Source organism: Orycteropus afer, unplaced genomic scaffold (assembly GCF_000298275.1).
Source record: "Orycteropus afer afer isolate SDZICR_OR568_19922 unplaced genomic scaffold, OryAfe1.0 scaffold00744, whole genome shotgun sequence".
Classification (NCBI taxonomy): domain Eukaryota; kingdom Metazoa; phylum Chordata; class Mammalia; order Tubulidentata; family Orycteropodidae; genus Orycteropus; species Orycteropus afer.
Genome location: NW_006922331.1, coordinates 939381 through 964911, shown reverse-complemented (window position 1 = coordinate 964911; position 25531 = coordinate 939381). Strand labels below are relative to the sequence as shown.

The 25531-nt window shown below is 41.4% G+C and overlaps 1 protein-coding gene across 1 annotated transcript in view; it reads left to right on the top strand.

Annotated features, from left to right (window-relative positions):
- Nucleotides 1–6425: 6425 nt before the first annotated feature.
- LOC103211456 (sodium/glucose cotransporter 1-like) overlaps nt 6426–25531 on the top strand; it is a 92424-nt gene continuing 73318 nt past the window's right edge. Inside the window, exons 1-3 of the mRNA XM_007957404.1 lie at nt 6426–6494; nt 12613–12717; nt 15355–15414. Coding sequence (XP_007955595.1) covers nt 6426–6494; nt 12613–12717; nt 15355–15414 — 234 coding nt within the window. The remainder of the gene's footprint in view (nt 6495–12612; nt 12718–15354; nt 15415–25531) is intronic.

The window sequence follows — 25531 nt, the reverse complement described above, 5'->3', positions numbered from 1 at the left end:
CTGTTATTCATAAGGTTTTCCATGGCCAGCTTTTTTCGGAAGTAGATCGGCACATTCTCCTTCCTAGTCTTTCTGAGTCTGGAAGCCTGGGCACCATGGGTGATCCTGCTGGTACTCAAAATACCAGTGACACAGCTTCCATCAACATGCATACCACTAGTCAGACAGACTGACAGACAACTGGTGGACAGAACCTTTAGCGATGTTTATTTATTGTTAAAAAAACAAAACCAAACTCACTGCACTCTAGTTGATTCCAACTCACAGTGACCCCCATTGGGTTTCTGAGGCTGTAAATCTTTACCGAAGTAGATTGTCCAGTCTTCCTTCTGCAGAGTGGTGGTAGGTTTGAACCACTGACCTTCTGGTTAGCAGCCACTACACCACCAGTGTGAGGTGCCGTCATGTTGGTTCCACCTCACAGCGACCCTGTGTACAGCAGGACAAAACACTGTCCGGTCCTGCACCATCCTCACAACCCTTGCTATGCTTGAGCCCATTGCTGCAGCTGCTGTGCCAATCCAGCATATTGAAGGCAATGTTTATTACCAATTTTAATTATAAGTAATGTGTGATAAGTATAGTTGTGAATTACTTAAATGTAACATTTCTTAGATCATGAACGCTAAACTCAAAATCATTTTGTAAAATCTTTCCACATTGAATCATATTATTAGTTACATTATTACTAACTGAGAGGAAACCTTTTTTAAATTTTTCTCCTTTTCCTGTAGTGACAACTTCATTCTCAAGAAAGTTATTGCTTAGGTTCACAAATGCTAATCACCACAATATTGTAGCTAAAACACTAGAAAATTTGACAAAATCAGCAACTATCAAAATGCCAGCAGCAACAAACACAACGTCTCTGTGCTTGTAGTGCATGCAGAGGAGGTCATGTGATTGGCTTATGCTTGTAGTACATATAGATGGAGTCATGTGATTGGCTCACCCTTGTAGTGCATGCAGAGGGGATCATGTGATTGGCTTGCATTTGTAGTGCATGCAGAGGGGGTCATGTGATTGGCTTGTGCTTGTAGTGCATGCAGAGGAGGTCATGTGATTGGGAGAATGTGATCATTGTAATTGGGCAATAATGACAGCTCAGACCAGAGGGCATTAGAAGGCTCAAAAAGGGAATTAGTATAGAAGTTAGCCTTGTAGGTATATTGATACATGTAAATATTTATGTTGTTACAACTAATTCAAAGGGATTTTTTTTAAAGTTAAAAAATAATAAATTTCTGCTGAAACACTGCACAAAAATTTTACAGTCATTCATTTTGGTGTCACCCCTTCGGACAGTATCACCTGGTATGGTCACACCTCCCTAGTGACCCCACTGGGTAAATATGCTTCCTTAGCACCTAAGCCACCCTTGACCATCCTGCAGCCCTCCCCTCCCTGCAAAAAGAAATTAACCCAGCCAAACAGGTCAAAACCCCCTATGCCTGCTGCCTGGAACATAAGGGGTATTTTAACAAGGCACCATTGTTATGATAATCATGCTATTTGTGGGAAAATGACAGCCACCTTGGGGTAGGGGTAGAATTCTCCCCGCTCATACAGGAGGCCTGGATTCAATTTTTGGCCAGTGCCCCTCACGCACCCATTACCCGTCTGTGGAGGCTTGCGTGTTGCCAGATTTTGGACAGGTTTCAGCAGAGCTTCCAGACTAAGAGGAACTAGGAAGATAGGCCTGGTGATCTGTTTCTGAAAGTTAGCCAGAGAACACCCTCTCTTGGTCTGTGTTCTCTAGAGAAGCAGAAACAGCGAAGCTTACATGTATCAAGAGAGAAATTTATCTTGGGAAAATACCTCACATGGTTGGAGAGGCCGGGAAGTCCCAAGTTCCATCAGCTGGAGGTTTTTCCTGACCCACACAGCTTGCAGGGGCTGACAAACTCGGGGCTTCCAGGCAGTAAAAGAGGCTACTGGCTTCAGCAGATGACAAATCCAACTCAGCAGGCAAAGTAGTGGATTGTTGGCTCACAGGACAGTTGTAGGCAGCACAACAGGATCCAGATCCACAGAAGGTTCCCAAGTTTTCCCAGGACATCCATTTATATATTGGAAGCAGGCCACACCCCTAGCGAAACTCCCTTTCAACTGATTGGCTGCTCAGAGCATATGCATCAGATCTCATCATAGAAACAACCACATCACAGATGCTTAAACAAACCACTCAGAATCATGGTCCAACCAAGTTAACATACAACCACAACTGTCACATACCCCATGGACCACGCAGGTCATATTGTGTTGTGCTTGGGGTCCCCGGGAGTAGGAAGACTGCTCCACCTAGCTAACAACAAAAGTTTTTAATCACTTGAGTGCCAGGGCTGCACTGAGTGTCTTGTCTGCATCATTGCATCCTCACAACCTTACTACCACAGTATGAATAGCACACACATACTACTGTTTCCTCCAACTTGCTAGATGAGCAACCTGAAGCTCAAAAGATTAAGTAGGACCTAGAACTAGCTGTCTTGGAAGTTGTCAGAGATTTCATTTTACTTGGATCCACGGTCAACACCAATGGAAGCAACAGTCAAGAAATCAGACACCCGCAGGGGACATCAAGCTCAATTGGCATAACATACTATACAAAACATTGTTCCACCTCCTACTTTGGTGAGTAGCGACTGGGATCTTAAAAGCTAGCAAGCTGCCATCTAGATGCAACAACGGGTCTCTCCTCGTCAAGGAGAAGAAAATCAAAATTAATGGAAACAATCAGTCCTAGCGACTGGTACACCATCTGATCTGCAACCTATGCAACTATGAGACCAGAAGAACTAGATGGTGCCCAGCTACCACTGCCATCCACTTGGAAGGGATGTAGGAAATCCTGCATAGAGAGGGAGAACAATGTGGAACAAAACTCAAAATCATTTGGAGGCAAAAAAAAAAAAAAGAAAAGAAGGTGGGGACCAGGTTTGCTGGTCCAATAGAGCCTGATGGAACCACTGAGACTATGGCCCCTAGCTGCCCTGCAGGTCTGGAATTGAAGCCACACCTGTGGTTTCCAGCTAAACAAAGTACAGGTATGTGAATTAAACATTTACCTCAAGTAGACACACGCCCTGGAGAGAACAATCATGGGAGAAGGAAGGGCTGCTTATGCACAGGGAGACAGCTCAGGGCGCAGAAGAGTATGGAGGGATGGACATTAGGAAGAGGTATCTATGGGGAGAAAGTGGGAGGGGAGCTGTTGCATTGTAAATTTTGGTCAATGACATGAGACAAAGTATATTATGTGAACTGCTGTATGAAAAGTGAATTTACGCTGTAAATCTTCACCCAAATCAGAATAAAATTTAAAAAAGAAAAGACATCAGACACCATATTGCACTGGGCAAATTTGCTGCAAAAGACCTCTTTAAAGTGCTGAAGAGCAAAGATGTCTCTTTGAAGACTAAGGTGTGCCTAACCCAAGCCATGTTGTTTTCAATTGCCTCATATGCATGTGAGAGCTGGACAGTGAATAAGGAAGATGAAGAACAGTTGATGCTTTTGAGTTGTGGTGTTGGCAAAGAATACTGAAAGTCCCACGGCCTGCCAGAAGAATGAACAAATCTGTCCTGGAAGAAGTGCAGCTGGAATGCTCCTTGGAAGCGAGAATGGCCAGACTTCTTCTCACCTACTTTGGTCATGTTGTCAGAAGGGTCCAGTCCCTGGAGAAGGATGTCATGTTTGGTAAAGTGGAAGGTCAGCGAAAAAGGGAAAGACCCTCAACGAGATGGATTGACATGGTGGCTTTAATGATGGGCTCAGGTGTAGCAAGGACTGTGAGGCTGGTGTAGGAATGGGCAGTGTTTCATTTGGTTGTGTATAGCATCGCTGTGAGTCCGAGCTGGCTTGATGGCACCTAACAACAACATGAGTGGTCACACTTGATCCTTGAGCTTAGGCATTGCTGTGCTAGCAAGTGCTCATAGCTCCCTATCACTCAGGGCTCTACGGATCCTCTTTACGTTCAAGTAAAGAGCTTGTAGTTTCTTTTTTGGGAAAATCTTCTCAGAATCGGGTGGAAAGCATTTTCCTTTATTGTCATCTGCCCACTAGAACTTGGTTTGTGTGTCCCTTATCCATACTACACAGGCCAGACCCTCCCCAGCGGGATCCTGGCCACGTCCTGGTGAAAGGTCAGATGGGTGTGAACTCTGGCCAGTGTCATGCAATTGCCCCTCAGCTCAGCTCTTAACCCACAGACACATCAACCTGGCCTTTCACCAAGAGGACAGGCCAGTGACAATGCAGGCGCTGGATAACCACAGGGAGAGTTTTTGTTCAGGGCTGCCCCCACCCAGTTCAGTGAGTTGACCCTTCATGCCCACATGACCTCTACTTCGGGGCATCTCGCCAGGCCATGGACAGGGTGTCACAGTCTGGCCCTTGGAAGTACAGTCCCTGGACATATTTTGAGGGATTATAGTGTGTCATTGTGTAGCTAGTGGACAGGTGGAACAGGGAGGCGGGGTCTCCACCCTGGTAAGAGGATTCTGTACCCAAAGGCACAATGTAGGCTCTTTATTCCAAATTTAGCAGAGAAATTGGAGGTATTTATCCACATCATTCTGACAAATAATTGTGTCTTTACAGTGGCCTTGGTCACGAGACACGTCCTTCTCGGGGGCGTAGGCAGGGTCTGTGAGCAGAGAGCACCTGTTTTTGGATCCTTGCCCTCGTCCCACTCGTTGACTAGGAAGTGCCCACACAGCTTTCCCACAGCCCAGGCAGAACATGCTTTCCTGAGGCCAGAGTCTAGTCAGGCAGCCATCTGGTCACTTCCAGAGCCAACCTGCTGCTGTTTCTGCTCTTCCCGGGGCTGTGAAGCCTGCTTCCCAGAACACTCCGATTTCTTCCGGTCTTTCCCCTCATGCTCACCTTTCCCTTGGCTCCTTTTCTGAAAATCCCGTGCTTTTAGTTACACACATATTGCACGCTCATAGTAAGAAGTAGAAAGAGGGACAGAGGTCTAAAGACGTCACTGTCCCCTCCCACCCAGTTCTCATCTCTCTGAGGTTACTGGTGGGCCGTGTATACTCTCCCTCCCCCTTCTTTGACTTTGTATTGTGATTCAGGTGAAGATCTACAGAGCAAATTCGTTTTCTGTTTAATAATTCATACACATTTTGTTTGGTGACATTAGCTGCAATCCCCACCATGTAACAGCTCTCTTCCCACTTCCTCCCTGTGTTTCCTGTTTCCTTCATTCTTCATCCGTGTCCCTCCCTGCCTTCTCAGTTTCCTCCCTGGGCACATTCTGCCCCTTCAATCTCATGTGGTTGGTTGGTCTATGCAGTGTGTGCCTCCCTGGGGTTACTGTTCATCTCATAGACTCGTCTAGTGCTTTAGTGGTCAAAGCACTCAGCTGCTAATTAAAAAATACTAGCTTGTGATGGAACCACTGAGACTATGGCTCCTAGCTGCCCTTCAGGTCTGGAATGGAATACACTCCTGTGGCTTCCAGCCAAACAAAAGACAGGCATATGAGGTGAACACTAGGTAGAGACATTCCTTGGGGAGATCAATCATGGAAGAATAGAAGGGCTGTGTATGCACAGGGACATAGCTCAGGGGGCAGGAGTGCATGAGAGGGAAGGACACAGGGAAGAGTAACTATGGGGAGGAAGTGGGAGGGGAGCTGTTGCACTGTGGTAAATTGTAGTCAATGTCATGAGACAAAGTGTATGTGAGCTGCTGTGTGGAAAGTGAATTCCTCTGTAAACTTTCACCCAAATCACACACACACACACACACACATCACACACACATCACACATACACATCACACACACATTGCACACACCACACACACATCACACACATCACACACACATCACACACACACATCACACACATCACACACACACATCACACACATCACACACACACACATCTCACACACACACACACACAAAAGTTATTGGTTTGAACCCACCAGCAGCTCTGCAGAAGAAAGATGAGGCAGTCAACTTCTGTAAAGATTGACAGCCTTGGAAACCCTTGGGGACAGTTCCACTCTGTCCTCTAAGGGCGCTGTGAGTCAGAATAGACTCCACAGCAGTGGGTGTGGCTTGGGCTTTGCTTCTGTGAAGACTGACAGCCTTGGAGACCCTCTGGGGCAGTTCCACTCTGTCCTCTAGGGGTGCCGTGGGTCAGAATCAACTCCACAGCACTGGGTGTGGTTGGGCCTTTGCAGTGCATTTGGTTTGGGCTTTGCTTCCCTGAAGATTGACAGCTTTGGAGACCCTGTGGGGCAGTTCCACTCTGTCCTCTAGGGGTGCTGTGAGTCAGAATTGATTCCAGGGCACTGGGCCATGGGGATGGCCCCATAAATGAAGACCATCCATATGAAAGACCTGTGTCTTTGGAGCAGCTTGTAGTTTCTTGTATTCCATTGTCTTCCTTTTTCAGGGTATGTTGTCAAGCAGTCGTGGGACGGTGGAAGACTTCTTCCTGGCTGGCCGGAAGATAGTATGGTGGCCGGTGAGTAGCCTTGCATGTGGCGTTCCACTTTGAGGTTGTGTGTTAAAGTTTGTTCGTTAATTTAGATGTTTTAGATACAAAAGAACTCACAGTAGCTAAATTGGGAATCAGTAATCATATAATAAAGATTTTGAAAGACAAGCCTATAAGATGAATACCAGGAAGGTATGAACTCATTAGAACAAATAACCCTATGAGATCAAAAGGGCAGCATTTGCCCGGGGATAAAGCTCAGAAGGCAGGAATGTACAGGAAAGAAAGACACAGGGAAAAGGTAACCACAGGGAGGAAGTGGGAATAGAGCGGTTACATGTGGAGATTGCAATGAATGTCATGAAACAAAATGTGTATGAACTATTGAATGGAAAACCAATTTGCTCTGTCAACTTTCACCCAAATCATACACACACACAAACACACACACACACACAAAGAGAGGTCCCTTAACTCCTAAGTAGTTTCTTACCAAAATGTTTCCGTTCAGCTATTTAGTTCAATAACTATTAGCTGTTTTAGATTCCAGTGTAAAAAGGGTGAAATGAGTAGTCCCACTCTCTCAAGCTCTGGTGGTGCTGTGGTCAAAGCACTGGGTTGCTAACCAGAAGGTCATTGATTCAAACCCACCAGCCACTCAACAGGAGAAAGATGAGTCATTCAGTTTCTGTGAAGACTGACAGCCTTGCAGACCCTCTGGGGCAGCTCCACTCTGTCCTCTAGGGGCGCTATGAGTCAGAATTGACTCCATTGCAGTGGGTACAATCTTTAAGACCCCCATTATTAATTTATTAATTATTAATTAACTGGGCTGTCCTCTGAGACCATGACCCTAAACCTCCAAACCAAGGAACCAAATCTCATGAGTTGTGTATTTGTACACACACGGCCTCATCAGCTACCCTTTTTTTTTTCTAAATTTTGTTTTTATTGTAAATATATCTATCACACAACTTTTGCCGATTCAGCTTTTACAGGTGTACATCTTATTGCCAGAGTTTATAATACTCAGCCACCTTACCCTTAATCAATGCAATTTTATTATTACCATAAACCAGAACTCAGTACTCCCTAAGCAACAACTCTCCCTCTCCCTTCCCTCCTGCCCCTGGTAACCACAAGTAAAATTTGATCTCTGTACATTGGTCTGTTCCTGTCTTTTTATATAATTGAGGTTATACAATATTTGTCCTTTTGTGATTGGCTTATTTGACTCAGCATAACATCTTTCCACTCCATCCACTCTGTAGCCTGTATTGAGACTTCATTTCTCCTACTGGCTGAGGGGCTTTCCATTGTCTGGATGGACCAGATTGTGTCCGTTCGTTCATCTGCTGATGGGCACATAGGTGGTCTCCACCCTTTGGCTATTGTGACTAGCGCTGCAATGAACATTGGTGGACAGATCTCTGTTTGAGTCTCTGCTTTCAAGTCTTCTGGCTCCACCTAGGAGTGGAATTGCTGGGTCATAGGGTAGTTCTACATTTAGCTTTCTGAGGAACTACCATGATGTTTTCCACAATGGCTGTACCATTTTGCATTCCCACAGGCAATGGATAAGGGTTCGGTTTCCCCATATTCTCATCAATGCTTGTTATTTATTTATTTATGTTAGTTTTTAACCTTAGCCATCATAAAAAACCAAACCCATTGCCATTGGGTCTAATCTAACTCATAGAGACCCTACAGGACAGAGTAAAACTGCCCTGCAGGGTTTCCAAGGCAGACTGCACCATCTTTCTCCCATGGAGTACCTGGTGGGTTCAAACCACTGATCCTTTGGTTAGCAGATGAATGTTTTAACCTATGCACCACAGCTCCTTAACCATCCTAGTGGGAATGAGATTGTACCTCATTGTGGTTTTGATTTGCATCTCTATGATGACAAATGACACTGAACATCTTTTCATGCCTTCGGTGTCCATTTGAGTGCTCTCTGGTGAAATGTCTGCTCAAATCCTTTGCCCATTTTCTGATTGGTCTTTTTTTTTTTTCCTTTCTGTGTTTCCTCCCCTCCCCTGGTAACCAACAAAGAAAGTTTCCTTCCATATATAAACCTTTCCTTGACTTTTGTAATAATAAGCTAATGCAATATTTGTCCTTCCGTGATTCACTTATTTCACTCAGCATAATGTCCTCCAAGTTCATCCACGTTATGCTGCATTTCACAGATTCTCAGCATTCTTTAGTGTTGTATAGTATTTCATTGTGTGTATACACCATGGTTTTGTTATCTATTCTTCTGTTGATGGGCACTTAGGTATGACTGGTCTCTTTGTTGTTAAGTTGTCAAAGTTTCATATATATTTTGGGTATTAGATTCTTATCAGACATATGGTTTCCAAAAATATTCTCCCAGTCAATTGTATTTTCACATTTTTGGTTAAGTTCTTTGATAAACAAAACTTTTCAATTCTTACAAGGTCCCATTTATTTATTTTGTCTTTTGCTGGCTGTGCCTTTGTGATTATATTGGGCAATCCACTGTTAAATGTTAAGCCTGACAGCATTGCCCCTACTTTGTCTTCTAAGAATGTTGTGGTTTTAGTTTGCACGTTTAGGTCCTTAATCTAATTTGGATTTGTTATTGTGCATGCTGTGAGGCAGGTATTCTGTTTCATTTTTCTGCGTGTGGACATCCAGTTTTCCCTCGTCAAAAATCAGTTGACTCTAAATGTGTGGGTTTATTTCTAGACTTTAAATTCTATGTCATTGGTCTATGTGTCTGTTGTTATACCAGTATCATGCAGTTTTGATTACTGTAGGTATATAATATATTTTAAAGTTAGGAAGCATAAATCCTCCTACTTTGTTGTGTTTTTCAATATTACTTTAGCTATTTGAGGACTCTTCCATTCCATATACAATTGAGAATTGTTTTTGGGTTTTTTTTTTTAATCCACTTCTGTGAAAGAAGTGTATTGGGGTTTTGATGGAGATTGCAGTGAATCTATAGATTGCTTTGGGTATTATTGACATCTTAACAATATCAAGTTCTCTAATCTATGAACATGGAACATCTTCCTATTTAAATCTTCTTTAATGCCTTTCAACAGTGTATTGTAATTTTCATTATATAAGTGCACCACATCCCTGGTTAGCTTTATTCCTAGATATTTTATTCTCTTAGATTCTGCTGTGAATGGAATTGTTTCCCTAATTTCCCTTTCAGAGTTCTCACTGCTGGTGTATAGAAACCCAACTGATTTTTGTTTGTTGACCTTGTACACTGCAACTTTGCTAAATTCCTCTATTAGTTCTAGAAGTTTCTTGCAGACTGTTTGCAGACTTCTTTTCCAATCTGTATACCTTTTCTTTCTTTTTCTTGTCTTATTGCTCTTGCTTGGGCTTCTTACACTATACTGAACAGAAGGAGTGAGAGCCGTCACCCTTGTCTTGTTCCAATTTCAAGGGGAAAGTTCCAGGGCTTTCTCCATTAAATGTTGACTTTTGGCTCCTCAGAAGGAAGATTGGGCAATCTACTTCCACAGAGATACTGCCTTGGAAACCCAAGGAGGGGTTGCTATGAGTCGAATTGACTCGATGGCAGTGAGGTTTTTGGGGTTTTATTTAGCTTTTCATATATGCCCTGAATCATGTTGAGGAATTTCCCTTCTATTCCAATCTTCTTTTGGATTTTCATCAAGAAGGGTGTTGGGTTTTAGTAAATGCTTTTTCTGTATCCACAGAGATGATCATGTGTTTCTTTTCCTTTGTTCTACTGATGTGCTGTCTTACAATGATTGATTGTCTAATGTTGAGCCATCCTGCATTCCTGGAATCAATTCCACTTGGTCATGGTATGTGCAGTGTAGTAAATTACATAGTGTGGCTTGTCTAGCCATTAGTCTTTGTACACTCCCTCATGGAATTTGCTGTGACCAACTGAGTAGCTCCTGATTGTTAAAGTTATTCACCAGAGGTATATCTGTTGGGAGCAGCACAAAGTAAATTTCTGGGAAGTTCTCTCTCTCTCTCGGGTGTATAGAATTCTGATGCTGGGATTGGTTAGTTTGGTCACTCTGCCAGGCTCAAAAGGAGCCCTCCTAGAGGCAGAAGGAATCTCTCACTGTCAGCTGGGAGACATGAGACATGCATTGCTGGGAAAGAGACGTGAGACACATGCACTGCTGGGAGAGAGACTCTGAGAGACAGTGGTCTGAGAGACTGAGCATGTTCCTGAACTTGAATTGTAGCCTGTTGCTTTCCTAATAAACCCCATAATCTGTGACTTCTGTGTGGCCACTGCAGTGAATTATCAAACCCAGCAGAGAGGTGGTGGGTGCTGTGAGAGGAACAGTTGGTGTCAAGGTTGATGAAAGGGCTGGAGGGAGGCAGCATGTCTGGCTGTGCAGGAACAGGCCTTGGGCTACTGATGGTGATTCTGCTTCCTCTTGTGGGGTTAGAGGAGGTCAGAAGATGCGGCCTCCCTGCCCCTGTGGCAGTATGACTGGTGTATATGATAGTATGCTGTTGGAGTTTTATTTTGTTGAGGATTTTTACATCTATGTTCATAAAAGAGATATTGGCCTGTAGGTTTCTTTTCTTGTGGTGCCTTTGTCTTGTTTTATTATCAGGACCGTGTTTGCTTTTCTATCTTTTGGAAGAATTTAAACAGCATTGGTGTCAATTCTTCTCTAAGTGTTTAGTAGAATTCCCCAGTGAAGCCATCTGACCCAGGGCTTTCAGTTGTTCTTGGGAGGTTTTTGATCACTGAGTCAATCTCTTCACCTGTTATGGCTCTGTTGAGACTTTCTATTTCCTCTTGAGTCAGTTTGAGAAGGTTGTATCCTTCTAAGAATTTGTCTATTTCATCTAGATTATCCAATGTGTTGCTGTACAGTTGTTCATAATATTCTGTCATAATTCTCTTTATTTATATTGGGTCAGTTGTAATATCTCTTCTTTCATTTCTTTTTTCAGTTATTGGCATCGTTTCCCTTCTTTTCTTTGTAAATCTAGCTAAACACCAAACCAAACCAAACCTACTGCCATGGAGTCAATTCTGACTCATAGCAACCCCCATAGGTTTTCCAAGGCTGTAAATCTTTACAGAAGTAGATTCACCTCATCTTTCTCCTCCAGAGAGACTGGTGGGCTCAAACCACCAACCTTTTGGTTAGCAGCCCAGTACCTTAACCACAGTGCCACCAGAACTCTTAATCTAGCTAAAGGTTTGTCAATTTTGATGTTTTCAAAGAACTAACTTCTGCTTTTATTGATTGTCTCTATTGTTTTTCTGGTTTTTATTTAATTTTTTCTGCTCTGAGCTTTTGTTAGGCTTGGTTTGCTCTTCTCTTTGCAGATCCTGGAATTGTTGAGTTAAGCATTTGATTTGACATCTTCTTTTTTTCATGTAGGCATTTATTGCTATGAGTTGCCCTCTGAGTACTGCCTTTGCTACATCCCCTAAGTTTTGGCATATTATGCTTTCATTTTCATTTGACTCTAGGATATTTGTGATTTCTGTTTTGACTTCTTCCTTGACTCATTGGTAGTTTAATAGTGCTGTTTGATTTTCTTATGTTTGTGTATTTTCCAGCTTTTATGTCTTTATTGATTTCCAGCTTCACATCATTTCTATTGTTTAAAATTTATGAAGACTTTCTTTGTGATCTAACATGTGATCTGTCCTGGAGAATGATGCATGTGCACTCACCGGAGGAGAATGTATATTGTGCGGTTGTTGTTTGATGTGTTCTATACATGTCTGTTAGTCTGTCTAATATTGAATGTGGTTCATTGAAGTCTCTATTATTATTATTATTGTAAAGTGGTATCATGAAAAAAGCAGAAGAGACACACAAAGGCACAAACATGGGGAGTGAGTGGTGTGGAGACACATGGCAGAGACAAATGCTTCTACAAGCCTAGGACTTTCCAGGATTTCCAGCATCTACTAGAAGCTGAAAGATAAAGAAGGACACCACCCTAGAGCCAACACCCTGAATTTGGACTTTTAGCTTCCTTATCTGAGAAAATAAATTTCTGTTCCTTAAAGCCACGTACTTGTGGTAACTTATTACACAGCCCTAGCAAACTAAGACACTAAATGTGCATTTGTGAAAATTAATTGTTGGAGGTGGACTGAGAATCATGATACATAATGCCTGTTGATTTTCAGGTGGGCTCTTCTCTTTATGCTTCGCACGTTGGCAGCAGCTACCTTTTGGGCCTGGCTGGGATCGGAGCATCTTCAGGGGTTGCTATTGGGGCCTTCGAGTGGAATGTAAGTAAAGGCTTCTGCAGCTGCTAACTTCTACCCTTATGTTTGTCTAAATCAAGCTCATAAACATAAAATTTTATTTCAGTCTTGAGTAAACAGTAAAGATTTCTTTTTCTTTTTTTTTTTTTTAACTTTTTATTGTGATTTGGGTGAAAGTTTATGCAGCAACTTGGTTTTCCATTCAGTAATTCAGACACATTTTGTTTGGTGACATTGATTGCAATCCCCAGTGTACCAGCTCTCTTCTCACCTCCTCCCTGTGTGCACTGTCTCCCTTTATCCTTCTTTCCTGCCCCTTCCTGCCTCTCTCACGTGGGTGGTGGTTCTAAACAGTGCATACCTCTCTGGTGTTACTGCTCACCTTACAGACCTCAAGAGTGAAGGTTTCTTGAGAAATCATTGGAGAATGAACTGAATTTGTGATGCTCAGTACTGAGCTTGTTTTTATTCTTCTTAGTAAATGAATGAAAAAACAAGGACTTTTTATATTCCAAGCACGATTTGAATAGAGTGAACAGAGAACAGTTAGGGCACTAGTCAGCAAGGGAGAAGATGTTATTAACACGTGTGTGTGTGTGTGTTTCTGTCTTTTGCAGTATATATTGAGAATAGACTCAACTGAGTTCTTTGAGATATTCAACGAGTTACCACACAGTTCCTGATTAATCTCCTAGGAGTGTCAGGTTTCAACCATAAACCTTATAAGATACTGGATTATATCTTTCATCTGTAGAATATATTTGTTTTAGGACATGGAATTACTTCATAATTCAACTTACTGTAAATGAATTTGTTAGTTTGGGGCTACCTAACTTAACTCTATATAAATCTTAACTCTCTCTATATATATACACACACACATATACATACATACATGCATACATACCAAAAACCAAACCCACTGCCATCAAGTTGATTCTGACTCAGCAGCCCTTGTTGGGTTTCCAAGGCTATAAATCTCTATGGAAGTAGAGTGCCTCATCTTCCTCCCACAGAGCAGCTGGTGGGTTTCAACTGCTAACCTTCTGGTTAGCAGCCAAATGCCGTACCCATCATGCCACATGCCACACACATTTATATACATATACACACATATACGTATGGACATATATATTTACATGGGAGCTCTGGTAGTGTAGTGCCTAAGGCACTTGACTGCTAATCAGAAGGCTGGCAGTTCAAACCCACCAGCCACTCCTCAGAAGGAAGATGGGACAATCTACTTCCATAGTGATACTGCCTCGGAAACCCAAGGAGGGGTTGCTATGAGTCAGGTCCGACTCAATGGCACACAACAACAACAACAACAATATATACATAAAAATATGTACAAATATGTATATATGTGCGTATATATGTGTGTATATATATGCACATATACATATGTTAAGAAGCTCTGGTGGCATAATGCCTAAGACATTTGACTGCTAAGCAGAAGGTCAGTGGTTCAAACCTACCAGCCACTCCATGGAAGGAAGACTGGGCAGTCTACTTCCATAAATATTTACTGCCTTGGAAACCCAAAGGGGCTTGCTATGAGTCTGAATCAACTTGATGACAGTAAGTTTGTTTTTTTATATATATGTTAGAAAATGCATCACTTACTGAGCTTTATATTTCCTCTTATCTCCAAAAAAGTAAAGGATACTTCTAACAGAGGCAATTCCGAACTCATTGGTCTTCATCACCTCCCAATCCATAGCATGTCTTTACTTCATATATCCAGCTCACTTTACCCCTTCTTTGCAAGCCAAGCCAGAACTATCTTTATTACTTAATTTCAGTAACTCATGTGAAATTTTGATATAGTTTCTCTCCTTTTTCTCTGAATGGCTTCTGATTTTTTTTTTTTTCTTAAAGTTAACTTAGATTGGCTTCTTTTTTAAAAAATTGTGATTTAGGTAAAAGTTTACAAAGCAAATTCATTTTCCATTAAACAGTTCATACATATTTTGTTTCATGATATTGACTGCAATTCCATGCAATATAACAACTCTCTTCCCACTTCCTCCCTGTAGTTACCTCTTCTCTGAGTCTTCTTTCCTATGCATTCCTACCCCCTGAGCTATCTCCCTGTGCAAACACTGCCCTTCTGTTCTCCCATGGTTGATTGTTCTAAAGAGTGTACCTACCTGGTGTTCACCTTATATGCCTGTCTTGTTTGGCTGGAAGCCAAAGGAGTGAGTTCAGTTCCAAGCCTAAAGGGTAACAAGTGGCCATAGTCTTTGAGGCCTTCACCAGTCTCTATCAGACCAGTAAGCCTGGTGTTTTTTTATGATTTTGAGTTTTGTTCTACATTTCTTTCCCACTCCAGCTAGGACCTCCTATTTTGATCCCGTTCTGAGTGGTTGACAGGTAGCCAGACACTGACTTTTCTTTTTTTAACTGTTTGCTTTAACTGTTTTTAAAATTGTGTTATAAACTACCTTCACTCATGTCTGGAAAAAAATTAAAAATAAGTAACCTTGGTTATGGAAATGGCTCAGTTAACCCCCTAAAATTAAGAAAGCATCCTTTTAAGGCAAAGCTCGTGTGCTCATAATAGTAAGTTTATTGAAATGCTTGGGCTGAGTTTGCATCTAATTGAAGATCTTGACCTGAATGAGATACTGATTTAGTTACTGTTCTTCTCGGTTTCAGGCTCCATTTCTGCTCTTGATTCTTGGTTGGGTATTTGTTCCCATTTACATTAAGGCTGGGGTAAGTATTCTCTATTCTCTGACTTATTTTTTCTGACAGATATTACATGTATACTTAAAAACATCCTGATGACAAAGATGTTAAACTTCTCAGTCTTCTGGACCTTGCACTGACTTCCCTAAATCCTGAGAAATTCCTGGATTACATTTTGTCTTGAATAAACAGACTCTGATGTTGTTGTTGAGAAGCTCTGGTGGTGCAGTGCCTCGGACATTTGACTGATAACCAGAAGGTTGGAGGTTCAAACCCACCAGCCACTCCATGGAAGGACGATGGGGCAGTCTACTTCTATAAAGATTTACCACCTCAGAAACCCAATGGGGATTGCTGTGCATCTGAATTGACTTGATGATAGTGAGCTTGGTTGTTGTTGTTAGGTGCCATTGAGTTGACTCCAACTTATAGCGACCCCGTGTACAACAGAACAAAACACTGTCTGGTCCTGTGCCAGCCTCACAACCCTTGCTATACCTGAGCCCATTATTTCAGCCACTGTGTCAATCCATCTCATTGGGGGCCTTCTCCTTTTTTGCTGACCCTCCACTTCACTAAGCATAATGTCCTTCTCCAGATAATGGTCCCTTCTGACAACATGACCAAATAGGTGATATGAAGCCTGTCCATTCTTGCTTCCAGGGAACATGCCAGCTGCACTTTTTCTGTAATTGTCTGTTGCTTTCCTCTGAACTTTACTCAAAAGTTTACCTCTTAAGACTTTTATAGAAAAGATTTTAAAACTTGATTGAAAAATAAATGCTAATAATTGGAACACTCAATATCCCAAAGATGTGAGTTCTCCTAAAATTGGTCTTTGTGTGGAATGTAATTCCAAATAAAATCCAAACAGTTTTTTTTGAGAAACATGCCAAGCTGATTCTGAAGTATATGTAGAAGAGCAGAAGTCTAACAGTAGCAAAGACAGTCCTGTCATTGAAGAATAAGGACTTGCCCTGCCAGATGTAATGAAGATGGCACAGTATTGACACAGGGATTGAGAGACTGGCAAGCAGAAGGGGAGAAATAGCCCAGCACAGACCTGTATACGTGCACACCTGACTTATGACTGGTGACACTGAAGATCAGTAGGGAAAGGAGGATCAACTGATTATCATGAAAAAAATAAACTGTGTCTCTATCCTACCCAAAATTATTTTAGATTCATTAAAGGATTAAATGGGAAAGGCAAAATTTTTCACCTTTTTGAAGAAAGTATAATATATCTTTATGTCCTTGAGGTAGAGAAGAGTTTTAAAACAAGATACAGAAAGTCCAAATACCTGAATGGACCTCTAAAGTACACATGCATACATGAGACCCTAGGAAGCCTGGCCAGAAGCAAGTAGAAAGTATAGGGATAGCTACACTGATAAGAAAGAACTGTACCTTTGAGATTTGCGAATCTATCATACCTTGACTAAATCCATTCTCCAGCTCATACACAGAGTAGGTAGTGGAAAGCAGAAACCTTGGCTCTTTGAGCTTTCAATGTGCAAAAATGAAGTCTAGGAAAGCAACTGGAAATTAGGTGGGGAGCCCTATAAACAAGGGACCCAAAAGAGAGTCAAATCACCCAATATGAACATCAACTGTGGCCAAATCTTTGGCTGACTGCCTGACTACACAGGTACAGGGTAAACCCCAGAGAGTCATACTACAGTAGCAGCATCTGGAAGTGAAAAGGCAAACAGAAACATCCACTGCTGCGTACCATGGTGACAGACAGACAGAGGAAAAGTGAGAGACTTTTTCAGTTTGAGTCCAGGCAGGTTAACTGCCTACTAAAACAAACAACAGTCCTCAGAAAAAAATGAAACGGATTACAGAGTGCTATAGCATGTTATCTGCAATATCTAGTTTTCAACCAAGAATTACTAGACATACAAAGAAACGAAAAAATGTGACCTACACTGGGGAAAAAAGCAATAAACAGAAATTGACTCTGAATAGACCCAGATGTTGATTTAAGTAACAGAGAAAATCTTCAAACCTACTATTATAAATATGTTAACAAAAGTAAAAGGAAATTCATATGAATTAGCATATTAATGAGTGAACAAATAAGGCTTCTGGACACAGAAACTGAAATTATAAAGAGAAAAAGAAATGGAAATTCTAGAGCAGAAAAGCATGGTAACTGAGATGAAACATTCATAAGAGGGTCTCAGAGGAGATTTAAGATGGCAGAAGAAAGAATCAATGAACTTGAAGATGTTGTTGTTGTTACGTACCACTGAGTCAGACCCAACTCATAACGACCCCTCTTTGGGTTTCTGAGGCAGTATCACTATGGAAGTAGATTGCCCCATCTTCCTTCTGAACTTGAAGATAATCAAGAGAAATTAAGCAGGAAAAAGAATGAAGAGAAAAAAAATGTTAAGAAAAAGGAACAAAACCTCAGAGACTGTGGTACAATATCAAGCAGTCCAGCATACATGTGTTGAAGGCCAAAAAGGTGAAGAGAGAGGAGGTGGAGAAGAAAATGTTGAAGGCAATGATTGACAAGGGACATATTACACAAAAGGGAACAAGGGTAAGTTAACAGATGACTTCTCATCAGAAGCAAGGAAGCCAGGGAGCAGTAGAGGATACCAATAAGGAGATATAAAAATGAATCAATACAAAATCTGGAGCTGAAAAGTTTATAATGAAAAATTCAGTAGAGTGGTTCAGCAGCAGATTGGAGCTGGTAGAAGAAATAACCTGCAAACTTAAAGATGGGTCCATTGAGATTATCCAGTATACAGAGAAGAAAGAAAAAAGAACGTAGAAAATGAACAGAGCCTAAGAGACCTCTGGGACACCATTAAGGGTATGAACATACACATATAATAAGAGTCCTAGATGGAGAGGAGAGAGAAAAATGGAAAGAAAGACTATTTGAAGAGATAATAGCCAACTATTTCCCAAATGCCATGAAAGATAGACCTTGCACATCCAAGAAGCTCAATGAACTCTGAGTAGGATAAACTCAAAGAGATACACAAGGAGATACACAATAAACTATCAGAAGCCACAGAGATAATCTTGAAAGCAACAAAATAAAAGTGATTCACCACCTACCAGATATCCATCTCAATAAGATTAATAGCCAAATTTTCATCATAAACCATGTAGGCCAGGAGGCAGTGGGATCCCTTCAAACCTGGAACTGAACACACTCCCAGGAATCACCTTTCAGCCAAACAATAGACAGGCCTATAACATTAACAATAACAGTCATGAGGAACGTACTCCTCAGAAGAACTATACACCACCAAAAGGCAGCATTTGTCCCAAAACACATCCCAGAAGGAAGGAAGGGGCAGGAAAGGAGGACAGATGAGGTGGGGAACCAGGGAGTAAGTGGGAAGAGTGCTGTTACATTGAGGGGATTGCAACCAATTTTCCAAAACAGAATGTGTATGAATTATTGAAAACTGATTTTCTCTGTAAACTTCCACCCAAGCCACAGTTCTAAAAAAAAGAAAGGAACAGAGGAAGGTGGTGGCAGTGGGATAACATGTTCAGAGGGCTGAAAAGAAATTATAAACTGTCACACAAGGACTTTATATCCAGCAAAACTATCCTTTGAAAATTAAGGAGAGATAAATCTTCACCCAAATCCTAATAAAAAAAAAAAAAAGAAAGAAAGAAAGAAAGAAAATTAAGGAGAGGTAGGCTTTTGGTTTCTACTTTGACCTGTAAAGAGGTTAGAAGTCATAACTCCCATCCTCACAACAAGAAGAAAGTTGAACAAACTGAAAAACAACTCTTCTTTAACCCACCGAACATTGAGGACACGGCAAACTACTGCCCCAAACAGTGGAGAAAGGAGGATACAGAGGATCACAGTTTGCCAAGAGTAAAACCACAGGAGCAGAAGCTGCTGCTGGCGGAAGTCCTGTTAACAACACTTACTACAATTTTTGAATTGCTGGAGGCTGTGTGTGAACCAGCTAAAGAGTTAAAAACTCTGGGAAAGCTAGTCTTGGGGCCCCCATACTTACCTAAGTTTTACTTCCAGGAACCCACCAGCTTCTCAGGGCGAAGACAGAGAAAATCATGCCATGCTTCTGTCCAAGAAGAGGGGAAAAGGAACCATTGTAAAATATGCCCAGTGTGTTCTGTTCTCTGTAATGAAGGCCAGTCCTCAAGGAAAACTGTTTCATGAAAGCCTATCTTTGACAATCATCAAAGGCTGTCATACAGACAGAACAAGTGGATACTGTATGGTTTAAAATCAGGAAAGATGTGTATCAGGGTTGTATCCTTTCACCATACTTATTCAATTTATATGCTGAGCAGATAACCTGAGAAACTGGACTATATGAAAAAGAATGTGGCAATAGGATTGGAGAAAAACTCATTAACACCCTGCAATATGCAGACAACACAACTTTGCTTGCTGAAAGTGAAAAAGATTTGAAGCACTTACTGATGAGCAAAGACTACAGTCTTCAATATGGTTACACCTTAACATAAAGAAAACAAAAAAATCCTCACAACTGGACCAATATGCAACATAACGATAAACGGAGAAAAGATTGAAGTCGTCAGGGATTTCATTTACTTGGATCCACAATCTACACCCATGGAAGCAGCAGTCAAAAAATCAGACATCATATTGCACTGGGCAAATCTGCTGCAAAAGATCTCTTTAAAGTGTTAAGGAACAAAGATATCACTTTGACGTTTAAGGTGTGCCTAACCCAAGGCATGCTTTTTTCAGTCACCTCATGTGAATGTGAAAGATGGACACTGAATAAGGAAGACTGAAGAGGAGTTGATGCCTTTGAATTGTGGTGTTGATGATGATTGCTGAAAATACCATGAACTGCCAAAAGAATGAACAAATGTGTCTGGGAAGAAGTGCAGCCGGAATGCTCCTTAGAAGCAAGAATGGCCAGGCTTCATCTCACCTACTTTGGTCATGTTGGAACCATTTCCTGGAGAGAATATCAGGCTTGGTAAAGTAGAGGGTCAGCAGAAAAGGGGAAGGCCCTCAACGAGATGGATTGACACAGTGGCTGCAACAATGAGTTCAAGCATATCAGGAATTGTGAGGCTGGCACGGGACTGAGCAATGTTTTGTTTCATCATACACAGGGTCGCTGTGAGTCGGAGCTGACTTTATGGCACCTAACAACAACAGCAGTCTTTGACTGGGGAAACGACATTAGCCAACTCCAGCTCCCTCTAGCCTTTCTGTACCACGTAAGGGGAGGTAACAAAAGCTAAGAAACTTCTGAATGTCATAACCTAAGGACCCTGGCAATCAATCAATCAATCAATAATTAAGTGATAAATCATAAGATTATAGAATGCCTCCCCTCTTCAACACCTTATGTAAGGTGTGGAATCACCTTGTAGAAAACAATTTGGCCTTTTGTTCTAGGTTTGTTTGAGCCATGTCAACATTTGAGGCTAATGAATGGGGCTGACCAGACTAGGTCCACCTGGGGTCCAGTGCTGACTAAATTTCAGGAGGCAGGGTGTAATCTTTTGTGACAATGTGGTGAGGCAGAGTAGAGTCCCAAACCCTGAGGCTTAGACAGAGCTTCCTCGATGGTGACCTTGTATGGGAGAGGGTGGTGTGTCCCTATTTGGGAAGCTCCACACTATGAGCCACCCCCCCAGACCTCACAATATGCAGCTCTTCGTATGTGTTATGTTTTGTTTTATTAAATCTTCTATCACAGGTATGGTGTTTAAGCTATGTGAGCCATCTAGTGAATTGTCTTACCAAAAGGAGTGAAAGGAGCTGGCCAATCTGAAATGGAGGAAATTATATAGACTCGCAGGGTTGCAGCTGGTACCGTAAGGGAGTAGAGGAAAATCCTGAATTTGGGGCTGGCTGATCTGAAGTAGAGAGAGTAGTAATGGACTTCTGAACTTCAATCAGGTACCCACTGACCCGTCCTTGTGTGGCTAGGGGCAAGACAGAGAGAAGCTACATGGGCAGCTTGGATCTGAACTTAATAGGGAAGGAAAGCTGTTTCCACAGGACACAGCTGGCATGTGGAATGGTATTTGTTATCTTACACAGAATTTGGTGTCAGAGGTGGGTGACCTCATTCTCTCTAGACTGATTAGCACAACTGGCACAGCAAGCAGGGTTCACTAGGGAAACCATAGCATTGCACCTTACACAAAATCAACTAGGGTCTCAGGATAATAACTGTGTTTTACACCTGAGAGAGCTGCAAGACACAGACTTTGCTAGAGAAGCTCAAAGATAACAGGGGAGGTAAAAACAAGCCAGTTAGAGTGAACTAAAACCTCTGGTGCCTACAATTACAGCAAACACCAAGCACATCCTGACGCCTAACCAGACAGACATACCAAAACCCACTGCTGTCAAGTCAATTCCAACTCATAGCAACCCTGTAGGGCAGAGTAGAATTGCCCCAAAGCATTTCCAAGGCTGGAATCTGTATGGATGCAGACTGCCACATCTTTCTTCCACAAAGCAGTGCGTAGGTTCAAAGTGCTGACTTTTAAGTTACCAGCTGAATGCTTAACCGCTGCGCCACCAGGCTCCTAGATAAACATAAAAGACTATTTATTCAATTTCTACTACCCAGTACATCATGTTTTGGTGTGGAATTCAGCAGAATTTACAAGGCATGCTGGAAGGCAAGGGGAAAAAAAATCTAAAGAGACCAAGCAAAGATCAGAACCCGACTCAGATACGGCAAAGATACTGGGATGTATAGACTGAGAATTTAAAATAAAGGAGCTCTGGTGGCACAGTGCCTAAGGCAGCTCACTGCTAACCAGATGGATGGTTGGCAGTTCAAACCCACCAGCCACTCTGTGGAAGGAAGACTGGGCAATTTACTTCCATAAGGATTTATTGCCTTGGAAACCCAAAGGGGGTCACTACAAGTTGAATTTGACTTGACGGCAAGTGAGTTGGGTTTGTTTGTGTTTTTTTTTTAGATGATTTAGTATGTTAGGGGCTCTAATGGAAAAAGCATGCAACATGCTGTAACATATGGGTAATGTAAACAAAGATACTGAAACTCTAATTAAAAAATAAGAAAAGAAATGCTGGAAATCAGAAACACTAACAAATGAAGAATCCCTTGTATGGGATCACCACTCGATAGGACACAGCTGCGGACAGACAGAACAGTGAACTTGAAGATGTGTTAGTAGTACCCCCTCAAACAGGAAAGCAAAGTGAAAAATAATAAAAAGAAATAGAATAGAAAATCCAAAATCTGTGGGACAGTGAGGATGTGAGAAGGAATTCAAAATGGTACATACAGAAAAACAAATGCAAAAGAAATAGGTATATAACAAACAAAAAACAAATATCAAAAAGCAAAAGGAAGTCCTTCCCAAATGGGGCTACACCCACAAATATACATACAGGTTTGGCAGAGAATATTTCTACCTATGCATTTATATGTGCTAAAAATATATCCATGAATATAGTAGAGCAGACAGGGCAGACTTATGAAAACTTCTTAGCCATGACCACACACCTTGAAGGAATGAGTTGCTGGGCCTGGGGACTCAGGAACATTGTCTCAGGGGACACTAATTTCAATTGGCATAACATAGTCCACAAAGACAATGTTCTTCATTCTACTTTGGTGACTAGCGACTGGAATCTTAAAAGCTTGTGAGCAGCCCTCTAAGATGCAACTATTGGTCTATCCCTCTCTGAAGCAAAGACTGAGGAAAATCAAAGATGTAAGGAAACAATTACTCCAAGGAACTAATGGACCATGTGAACCCCAGCCACCAGGACCCTGAGAGCAGAAGAACTCGGTGGTGCCTGGCTACTGCTGCCGACTGCTCTGAGAGTGATCACAATAGGGGTTCCTGGATAGAGTGGGAGAAAAATGTGGGACATAACTCAAAACCATAGAAAAGAGAAGGCTTACTGATCTGATGAAGACTGGTGGAACCCCAAAGACTATGGCCGTTAGTCATCAGGCCTGGAACTGAACTCACTCCTGTGGCTCAACCTACAACCAAATGATAGACATATAAAGTGAACAGTAACACCAGGGGGTAAGCACTCCTGAGACTAATCAACCCTACAAGATGAAGAGGGCAGCATTTGCCCAGGGAGAACACTCAGAAGACAGGAAGGGCTAGGAAAGAAGTGTGAAGGAAAATTGGAAACACAGGGAGGAAGTGGGAAGAGTGCTGTTACATTGTGAGGATTTCAGTGACTGTCACAAAACAAAATGTGCATGAATTGTTGAATAGAAAACTATTTGTAAACTTTCACCCAAATGACAATTAAAAAAAAAAAAAAAGTAAGTCCTTCCTAGGAATTGCTTTAAATGTAAATGGATTAAAATTTCCAATTAAATGACAGACTGGCAGAATGGATTAAAATAAAATGGCCCACATAGATGCTATCTAAAGGAAACTCTAGATACAAAGAAAGTGAAAGGACGGAAAAAGATATTCTGTACAAATAGTAACCAAAAGGAAATTGGGGTGACTATATTAACTGGGGTGGCTATACTGATATCAGACAAAATAAAATTCAAATTTTAAAAAATTACAAGAGACTAAGAAAGGCATTATATATTGATAAAAGAGGCAACCCATTGAGAAGATAGAATTACAAACATGTATGCACCTAACTCAGGACCATAATACATGAAGCAAAGGTTGACAGAATTGAAGGGAAGAATGGACAGTTAATAATAATTAGATAACACAACACCCCACTTTCAATAATTTTTAAAATAACCAGACAGAGTATTAATAAGGAAACAGAGAACCTGAATTTTCTGGTTACCTAGTGCCACTCTGACAGGAATATATCATAAATGGGATGGCCTTATCAAACAGGAGTTTATTTTCTCATAGTTTGGAGGTTTTAAGTCCAAATTCAAAGTACCAGGCTCTAGGGTCTGGGTGAAAGCCCCTCAGCCTTGTGCTTTAGCTCTGCCTCTTGCTCCCGGCCCACTGAAGCTAAGGCATCTCTTCACTCAGATAGCTGCTGGCTGCTGAGGCTAACAAGCCCAAGGTCGACAAATAAAATGACACAGTCCCAGTGTTACCAAACCACACGGCAGGCCATTCATTCAAGGTCGGCAGAGCATGGCAGGCTGCTGAACAACAACACAGCTACATGCAGGGTCCAAGCATGCCATAAGCTAAAGACCATTCCCAAAGCTGCTGCTTATATATGAGAAGCAGACCACATACCCAAAGGCAGCTACTCAGCTGCTCACAATAGATTCCACCATGGAGTTGATGACCAGTTTCATCATGGGAAATATTACATCCAGCTGCCCAGCCACTCAACCTAGCCTAGCCAAGTTGACACAAAAACATGACCACCTCACTGAATAATGCTAAAAACCAAATAGACCTAATGGAAATACACAGAAACTTTACCCAACAACGGTAGAATACACATTCTTCTCATGTGTAAGTGGAAAATTCTTCAGCATGTACTATATGCTAAGCCACGAAACAGTCTCAATAAATTTTAAAAGATTGAATTCACACACAATATCTTGTCTGACCATGTAGAAAAGCAAAACAAAACTCACTGCCGTCGAGTCGATTCAACTCATAGTGACCCTCCTTCAGTTTCTGAAGAGGTATCTGTACGGAAGTAGATCACCCAATCTTCCTTCCAAGGAGTGGCTGGTGGATTTGAACCACCAGCCTTTTGGTTAACAGTCAAATACCTTAGGCACTATGTCATCAGAGCTCCCCATAGAATGAGACTAGAAGTCGTTAACAGAGAAGATGGAAAAATTCACAAATATGTTGAAATTATAAAACACACACTTAAGAAATGGATCAAAGAATAAATGATAAGGGAAATTATAAAAACTTAGAGACAAATGAAAACAAAGCATAAATCAAAATTTATGTGATACAGCAAATACAGTACTCAGAAATTTATAGTAAATACATTTAAAAAGATCTCAAATCAACAATTTAACTTTATACTTTAGAAAAATAGTATGAAACTAAAGGCTAGCAGAAAAAAAGAAATAATAAAGATTAGAGGAGAGAGAAAATAGAGCATATGAAAACAATAGAATCAATGAAACTATAGATTTTTTTTTTAATCACAAAATTGACAAACCTTTATTTAGACTGACTAAGAAAAAAAGAGGAGCTCTGGTAGCATAGTGCCTAA